Source organism: Durotheca rogersii (assembly GCF_024521655.1).
Source record: "Durotheca rogersii strain YMJ 92031201 chromosome Unknown GGS23scaffold_4, whole genome shotgun sequence".
Lineage (NCBI taxonomy): Eukaryota > Fungi > Ascomycota > Sordariomycetes > Xylariales > Xylariaceae > Durotheca > Durotheca rogersii.
This window is the reverse complement of record NW_026251235.1, coordinates 262,763-271,936: the sequence shown is the minus strand read 5'-3', so window position 1 is coordinate 271,936 and position 9,174 is coordinate 262,763. Positions and strand designations below refer to the sequence as shown.

Genomic DNA, 9,174 nt, shown 5'->3' with positions numbered 1-9,174 from the left:
TCCCCCTCCCCAGTCTAGTTGCATAGTAAGTGTATCTAGCATACGTAGTATATATATCCGACAAGGCCTCGGTGGTGGGGTTCGCCGGCAGGTTGAGAACGAGGGTTGTAGGCGGGGAGAGAGGGGGGGGGGGGGTTGGAAACCAAGATGGCTGTGTGCTGAGCTAAGGAAACAATGGTTGGATTTCTCAACAGCCATCATCCCCGTCGGCCTCTAGTCAGAGGGCCAGATATACGATGCTATAGGGCTAGCTTCGATTTCGTCGTAGGCGAATGACGGCCGGGGCTGATCGTAAGCAAGTCAATGCCACACTCCCCCGCCAGGACAGAAACGAATCGTCAAGCCATCCGACTGGGCCGCAAGACGACCTATGAGCTTCTACAGACAGAGCCTCCCCAGACTTGGCGTAGTGGAGGAGGGAGAGAGGGGGGGGGGGGAGGGGTGCACCGGATCTCTCGCTCATCTGGGCTGACTGTCCCGTTCCGGTTCTGCTTCCTGCGGCGCCGGTGCTCGCTCACATGCTGCCTGCCAAGGCTTGCGCGACATCTGGGACTGGAACTCGTCCCAGCCATGTAGCTGTCTGTATGTGTGCTGCCCCTGAGGGACGATGCCGATGCTGTTGTGTAACGCCACGCCTCCTCGGACAGAGTCCCCTCTGGCCGCCGCCCTCGCGTTTTCGCTCAGCTGCATCTGCATATGCCGTGGCGTCCCTGTTATGCTGCACGACCGACATGGCATGCTGCCGGGGTGTTCGGATCGGTGGCTTGAGGGTGGGTGAGATTGCTTCCAGACTCGATGGAAGCGGTAATCCCATGATACAGTCGTATCGCAGAGCCCATAGACATCTCACTACATAGACCGACGATGCAGTGTCACGCTTGCACACATCCATACGCGGCGCGTACACCCACGCACTTACATACGTGCATAGGCACAGAGATAGATCGAGAGAGAGGCGTACGCACCCGCCCCGTCGAATCAGGTCTCGGCATGTGAAGAGGAAGAAAAGAGAGGACAATCGTAGAAAATACCCTTCTTCTGAATTATTCCTCTTCGGCCTCGCATTGGTCTCGAGTGATGCCCCTCTAACACATCTATGAGGATCCGAAGACATCCATGCAGACTACATTCACAATCTATTCCGGTTTTTGCCCTCCCCATCGCACCTAAGCGTCCGTGAAGTCTTCCCTCTCCAACCCGTACCAGCAATTTTTGGGTTTAGGTTGTAAAACCGAGCGGGAAAGGTGATGCATGCCGAAATATGCGATGCGAGGAGAGGAATGAAAAAGGGGGAGGGGGGCTGGTTAGAAGGTAACCATGCCGTCGCATCCATCCAGTAGGAAGCCGCCCTCTGTTATTGCTATCGCATCGTATCGTTGCGAATATGACGAGTTTTCTCTTCCAACTCGTCTGCGGTTCGTGTTGTGTTGAACCCTTGGGGTGCGAAGTAGAAACTCCCACCTGTTTAAATAAATAGGTAATACGGGTTTTGTTTGGTCGAGGGAGAAGAAGTTCTCCGCCGCCTCGACAAATTACAAGACCGAGGGAGGCTCTCCTTTTTTTTCCTCCAAGATTTCTTCCTATCTCTCCTTTTTGTGTTTTTTTTGGGGGGCGGGGCAGGGGTTTCTTCCCTTTCTTTTTTGTCTGGGTTGTAGATTATATCTAACCGCCCCAAGACCTAAAAAGAAGACTTCCCCGTCTTATAGGCTGAAAGCCATCATGGGTCCGACCTCCATCCACGTTTTTTTTTTCTTTCGTGTGGCGGCGGCGTTGTATACCGTAGGATGGAGAGTACCGTTTTGACCTCTTCCGATAAACCATCCGGCGTAAAAAAAAACGAACCGTAGACACCTCGCGTTCATCAAATCGTAAAATGCGTAACCATTTTCGTGCTGCTGTGAGCCCCAAGTCATCCGTCCCAGGTAGCCGAATAATAAAACTGCAGCGGAGCATGAGACACCCCCATCTGCTCTTCCTCTTTCTCCACACCCCCTTCCCCCCCCTTCTCTCTCTTCGTACACGCGCGCACGCGCGCTCCTAGCTCTTTACTATGGCGATGTGTGGAAAGTCCCTGTCGTGTCGTACGTCTTTCTCGGGGAGGACCGTTTGGGCGTTTCGCGAACGGTGGCTTATCACGTTCATTACACGCTCGAGATCGTCCGGCCGAGGCCGAGGTGTGGCGACACTATCGCTCCTCTTAGGGCGGCGGGCCATCCGCAAAGCGTCGTTAGCATCACCGTCAGGTCGACTTCCCCACGAGGTCTGCATGTTGCCCGGGACGGCACACGTTAGCGACACAGGCCGGAGAAGAGAAGGAGAGGAGGGAATGTCGCGAGCGCTAGTGTTGCGGAGTAGAGAGGGGGGCGCCCTACCATGTTCAAGGTCACAAGCGCGTAGAGCTTGATCAACCCGTGGAAGTAGCCGAAGATGATGGAGACGGGCAGGAAGATGACATCGCTTGGGTGTCGTCGGAACAGGCCGATGAGCTTGACAACCTTAGTGTAGGCGAACATGAAGATGATCTGAGCCCAGAACCAGCGGCGGCGGAGATCCATGTCCCAGCCCTCGCTTCCCCACCAGAGCGAGAGGACGAGGAGGGGATCCACGAGGAAGGCCAGGGAAGTGAAGGTCGCAATATGAAGCGCGTAGGTGCTCCACGGCTGTTGACTGCAAGCATGAGTGGGCAAATACCCCGTTAATGAAATGGCCGTGCTAGGATTTTCGGTCTGGGCGTTGGTGGTGGTGGTGTGGTGGTGGTGGTTGTAGTATATATGTAGGTACACATATAGAGGCGGGGGGGGGGGGGGGAGAGGGGGGGGTCTTGTCGGTTGCTACTCCAAGCTTGGGCTGGAAAGGGGGGGCTTCCTGCCAGGGGGGGTTCGTGTAAGTGAGACTTACGTAAACACATATTTCTCGCGGCACAGGCTTGTCCAGTTGCTTCTCCAGTTACTTCGGGCCCATCGGGAGCACTGGTAGAGGAATTTGAGGCCGTTCTCGAGCGTAGTCTCGATCTCGCACTCGCGCTCGTACTGGACCCACGTCTTCCACTGGTGGCTCACGAGCCAGCGGGTCACGAAGTTGTCGTCGTCGGCGTTTAGGATGAAATCGCGCCACCGCTCCGTCTTGAAGCCTTCGAGAAAGTCGTGGCTCGAGAGAATTTCCGATCGGTAAGCGCCGGTCCGTCCAGACATGCAGGATGTCCCACCGTCAATGTTGTGTGTGGCTGAGATCTCGAAATTTCGCCGCTCAATGTACGCCGCTCCGAGCCAGTTGAAGATGCACGTCGACCAGGATCCGTTCCTCTCCCGCCGCACACGCTGGCAGGTCCCAACGCCCCCGATCTTCGGGTCCTCAAAGGGGGCCAGGATCCACGGGATGAGCGTGGACGGCCAGGTAACGTCGTCGTCCGCCATGATCGTGATTTTCGTCATCACATTGGGTAGGGCCTCGCACACCTGGAGCCGCTTGTTCGCGATGGCCGTGAACAGCACGCGGACGACGTCCGGTGTCGAGAGCGTGCTCGCGAGCTTCTCCAGCGCAGTCAGCTTGTCCACCGTCGTCACCAGGATTAATTCACGGGGATGGCATGCCAAGATGCTCTCTAGCGAAGGGCGGAGCTCGTCGAAGGCATTATGAATTGTGGGAATTATGACCGTCACGTCCTGTGCGGTAAAAGCTGGCTTGGCAGGGATGGGCTTTGACTTATAAAACCAGTGACTGAAAGTGTGGACAATTAAACGTAGATAACGATGGACCCTGGCGGCGAGTTAGGAAATCTGAACGTGCCGGGCGTGCGGTGACAGCAAAATTGAGGAAGAGAGCCAGGTCCATTTTTATCGTATCCCCCTTCTTGATTAAATTCCTTCTCTCAAATAGGGAATTCTTTACCTTCTTAATTTTTCTCCTTTTTCTGGTTTTCAAGGAGAGAAAAAGAAAAAGGGGATGCGGCGCCGCGGGACGGTCTGCCGAGGTGGGAAGACTTACCACAAGATCCAGAACGTGCACCACCAGAACCTGGGTGATGATAAGAATTCGAGGTTCGGGTGTGGAAACCCCGTCATTTGCGTGAACAAGTCCATCGTCGAATTTGCAGTTTCTCTCTCCGGGGGAGAAGCGTAAGCTTCCGGGATGGGGCGTATTAACGTAAATTGGCAAAGGCCTTTGAGATCAATTCTAAACTTTGGCCGCCTCAGCTCAGTTGAAGACCAGGGGAGGCGTATACGATCCGGTCGTCAGATTTGATGCTCCAAGGTATTTGCGTGAAGCTGTTTCTTTTTGCTACAGCCCCTACAGTCTATCTATATAGCTAAGGTCATACGGGTTAGCCTGCTGGGGCCACCGGGGAAGTCAGAATGGAGACGGGGGCGAGGGAAGGGGGAGGGGGCCGCAATGGGGTCGGTAGGAGCGGTGGTGGGTATGAAGTGAAGCTGTAGAGCTCCGAGGGATAAGGGGGGAAGGGGACGGGGGGGAGAAGACTAGGATGCGGTTGAATACTGCGTGTAAGAGCCGTAGTGTCTTCCAACGCAACCTCTGGAGGGCGAATCTCTAGGACAGCCGCAGGCAAGCGGCTTGGAGGATGGCGATTCGCGTGGTTGCTCCACGAGGCGACGTGGCGAGGGCATAATAACAGGATATAGCGAAGGGAGGGGGGCGGGTTAGTACATAGTAGCGGTGCTTGCCTTAAATAGTCGTATGGCTATTCCTCGTCTTCCCCAGTGAGGTTTCCCTAGGCTCTGGACACGACGGTCACGCGCTGGGAAGGGACATGGACCGGGCGAGTAGCCGTGATTAATGGGTGGTGGGATTAGGAGCAGTAGACGAACCCGAGACTACGCGACGGTGGCAACTATTGGCAAGTCCCAGGGAGGCGTAGAATCTCGGACGAGCGTACCGCAGACAACAGCAGAAAGAAGGAAGCCCCCAAATCGAAACCTCAAAACGAGAGTTTGTCCTAGCCACCAGGCGGGGAGCGAAGGGCCTCGAGCTTGTCGAAGCGAGGCAGGGTCTACGCCGGGGGCGGCGGCGACGGCGAGGGAGAGCCGGGGAAGAGACAATATAATACAACAGACTGAAGGAAACCCCGTTTAAAGAAAAGAAGCCATTAACAATAAACAATGGGCTTCGGGAGAGGACATAGAAGAGGTCGTCGAGATGGAGGCCGACGGGCCAGACCCGGGAGAGGAGGCAAGGATATATAGGCAGATGAGCTCCATACAACGGCTGACGGGGTCGACGATACGTAGAGACGGCATGTATACTGGACTTTGGTACCTTGCCAATTTAAGGATCGCTAGGTTAGGACGAGGGACTAAATACGTCCATCCATACACCCATACAACATCCACACATACCTGCCTACATAATACATACATCCCTAGTGTAGAGTTAGGTAGGTTGAAGGGGGGAATGTAGATGAATGTAGACATCACTATGGAAGTGTGCATGTACGTGTATCTTGTATATGGGCTCATGTAGGTACTGTACCCTAAACAAGTTAAGGGTCTTCAGAGGTAGGGGTTGCGAAGAGCTACTCGAGATCGAGCCGTATGCAACTCAACGATGGGAGCTGCTTGGTACCCTGCCAGCCAGGGAGGGGGGGGGGGACCGGGGGGGAGGGATGAAAGGTGGGGAGGGAGAAAAAGTCGAGGGAGAAGGATATTGTCTGCTTGCACATACTGACATGTTACCGAACTGGGTACGCGGGCAGGCAGTATTATTATTGGAATGGATAGATAGATAGAGAGAGAGACGAGACCTACAGGTGAATATACCAGACATACACAGAAACGCAAGACATACAGACACAGGCACAAAGACAGGCGCAAAGACACACAGACGCATATACATGTCCATATGCTGCATCCGTTCGCACTATTATTTACCACCCAGATGCAGCGTACATACGTAGTAGAGAGACTCGGACGTGGGTGTATATACGAACGCAGGAGTGCGGTTGAGGAAGTACACAGGGGTAAATGTACGCTGGGGTGCGTATACCCGACGAAGATAATAAGAAATAATAATAGCAGTAGTAGTAATCGTAGCAGCGACGACGATAATCGGCAGACTGAGGCAGAAATCAAAGAGAGATAAAACGTAGGGCGAACCAGAAAACGAGAATGCCGGAATTCGTACGACGAGGAGGTCGAATCAACCTAGGAATACTACCCAGGCTAGGTAGATAGAAAAAAGACCGTCCAATGTCACATAGTAGGGTAGACGAGGGGGGAGGAGGCTAAGATATCAAATCAGATGGAAACAAATACAACCGAGGATAGGGGAGGGAGGGGGGGGATAGACCGAGAGAGAGATAGGAAATGTAAGCGAGTAGCAGCAGTAGCACTATGTAAGGTAGGTAGGTAGGTAGGTAGGTAGGTAAGTAAGTAGATAGGTTTAGAAAGGTAAGTAGGTATATTCTTCGTCTTTCTCTCTCTGTCTCTCTCTGCCTCAGAGTTCCCTTCATTTTATTTATTTTTATCCTGCCAGGATCTCGTACCTCCCCTCTCCTTCGTCTTCGTTGAAGAAACGGGGGTTGCCGAAGGGGAGGACGGGGGGGGAGCAGGGGGGAGAGGCGGCGAGGAAACCAGGGCAAGATCTGTAGGTTCTCATAAGCAGGTAGAAGACGCGGGACGAAGAGAGGACGGGATTTACGATGGGAATTGCGACTCCGCGGAGATGATCAGGGCGACAATTAAGAGAGAGAGAGAGAGAGAGAGAGAGAGAGAGAGAGAGAGAGAGAGAGAGAGACGGAGAGAGAGACGGAAAAGAGCAGAGAGGAGAGAAAACGAGGTATGAGGAGTAAAAACGTGCCAAAAAAAAATATGTACCGGGATCTTCGTGATTCGGTGGCAGATAATTCTAGGATGGAGGAGTTTGGAGAAGGCGGCTGCGGTTGAGGAGCAACAGGCTAGTTAACCCCGTCTGGCCTAGCTGGTTCCAAGGTTGAGCGCAGTTGGGGCGAGCTTCCCCTCCAAGGCCCGTCCCCCACTAGGCGAGTACCCGTGTCGGTGCCCTAGATAGGTAGCTACCTGGCGTGGCCCAGTTGCGCAGGTAGGCGGGCCAGGTACCCAGCTAAGTACCTGCTGCAGTGAGGTACATGTGAGCAGCTACGAGCCAAAAGCCCCTAGCGCGCGTGTCGATGGCAGGTACCTCGGGCATGCTCGAGGCAGGCAGTGTAGGCAAGTGTACGTGTAGCGCAGGTGGTAATGGCGTCTAGAAGGTAGCGTCTAGGAGGTAGGCGGTAGCGTTGTAAGTACAGACGTAGTGGGTGTAGCGGGCGGCGCGCGCTGTGGTGTGCTGCTGGAGAGGGTGGGGTTCGCTACCTCAGGAGGTGCTAAGCCTATAAGCAGGTACCTCGCCAGGTACCTACACAGTACCCCTCTTCGGGCGTTCGGGAGGGGGGGTGAGCGTAGGCGCGATGTACATACCTACACACATGCCAATAGACCTGCCTCTGCATTACGCCTCTTGGTCTCCAACGGCGCGAAATCGGCGTGGCCGTGGCATGTGTGTACATACATATCCATACACACGACACGCGTGCCTCAGGTACCTCCCGCTGTACGTACATGCCCTAAGCCCTAGCAAACAGGCTGAACCCGGGGGATTGCACTGCCTACAGGTATTTGGCCATTTACGGGCTCCGATCAGAGGGCGTTTCGGCGCATCGCTCCAGAGCACCGCGCCGCACCCGTCCAAGCCGCCGAACCCGAGTCCTAGCCCTCGCTAACACCCAAGTGCGCAGCGGCTAGGATGGGCAGCCTCGGAAATGCAGAGACGCAGAGAGAACGGGAGAGGGAACGAGAGGACGAGAGGACGAGACAGAGGGAGAGAGAGCGCCCCCAACCGCCTGATGTTATCTACATTGTACCTACCTCCGCACATCGTACCTCCGCCGTACATCAGTACCTACTTCGGTACTGCAAGGTACCGGACAGAGCCACTCGAGCAGCCAAGATACTTCAGGTACCTGATGCGCCTGCGTAAGGTACCTAAGAACACCCACCCCGGGGGAGAGGGATTGCCAGAGACGGCCCGGGAAGGAGACGGGCTGCAAGCTCTCTTGGGAAACCCCATGCGGCCTGCAACCCCTAACGTACCTACCTAGGTATGTATGTAGGTACCTAGGTAATGTATGTATGTGTGTAGGTACTTAATGTACCTACGCACGTACACACGTAGCGACCTATCTGTCGTGACTTGTATGTCGTGACCTGTAGGTTAGTGACCTGTAGGTAGTGACCTGTCTGTGTGAAGATATCCCTGGACTCGTAGGCAACCCCTGGACGCGCGCCGATACAACAATTGCCAATTACTATTTCGGTATAGGTCTAGGAGGACTTGAGGTCGTATGGCTCGTCCGCACCAAAAGCAGGCATAGGTAGCAGGCGTCGTAGAACGTAGCAGTACCCCAGTACCCAATGGGGCGATGGCATAGGATGGTAATGGTGCGGTATGGGATGGGTGTTGATGTGCGTGTAGCTGCATGTGGGTGCTGTGTCTCGTCTGCATCTTCGCACGTATGCATTATAAGAGAGAAGAGAGAGAGAGCCTAGCAGATATCTAGGCAGACGGGGTGGAGAGGAGGAGGGGGGGGGGGGGTCTCAATAGGACTATAGACGGGACCTCCTACTCATAGATGGTATCAGATGCTGGATGGAAAGGGAGGCAGGTTGCCTCATAAGACATCGTAAGTGTTCGTGCTTGAGGTCTCATGAGGATATTCAAAAAGGAAATAAAACAAAAGATCCAAATAAAAACAATAAAACAATAAAAATAATAAATAATAAAAATGGTGAAATACGGCAACGACATTCGCGTATGAACGAGTCCGTGGAATCGCTAGGTGTACGCATCAATGGCACGCTCGGGAGATGTTACCGGAAGGAACCAAACCCTGGCCGGGGAGACCGCCCCAGCGCTGTCTGGACCCCGAGCCACGTACGGGAATATAAACCCACATGGATATTCGTAATGTGTGCCTGAGTTGGGGGTTCCCCGAGGCTCGCCCGCCTATACGGGTTATCTCCTGACAAATGGCCGCGCAGATTGTCGTTCAATCGACTTGCTGGTGGCCGATATACTTGGCGCGTGTCGGCGCGGGCTTTTCGACGCTTGGGGTCTGTCGCTGGCTCCCGTTCCTGGTAGGACGACTACTCATATAGCGTGTAAGTC

At 54.4% G+C, this 9,174-nt stretch overlaps 1 protein-coding gene across 1 annotated transcript; it reads right to left on the bottom strand.

The window, feature by feature from the left end:
- Positions 1–1,575: 1,575 nt before the first annotated feature.
- GGS23DRAFT_352604 (glycosyltransferase family 2 protein) lies at positions 1,576–4,581 on the bottom strand. Its single transcript, XM_051513143.1, has 4 exons — positions 3,985–4,581; positions 2,899–3,756; positions 2,373–2,667; positions 1,576–2,262 (listed from the first exon to the last, which is right to left on the bottom strand). The coding sequence occupies exons 1-4, from the start codon at positions 4,077–4,079 to the stop codon at positions 2,038–2,040; spliced, it is 1,473 nt and encodes a 490-aa protein (XP_051374439.1). The 5' UTR covers positions 4,080–4,581; the 3' UTR covers positions 1,576–2,037.
- Positions 4,582–9,174: the final 4,593 nt, after the last annotated feature.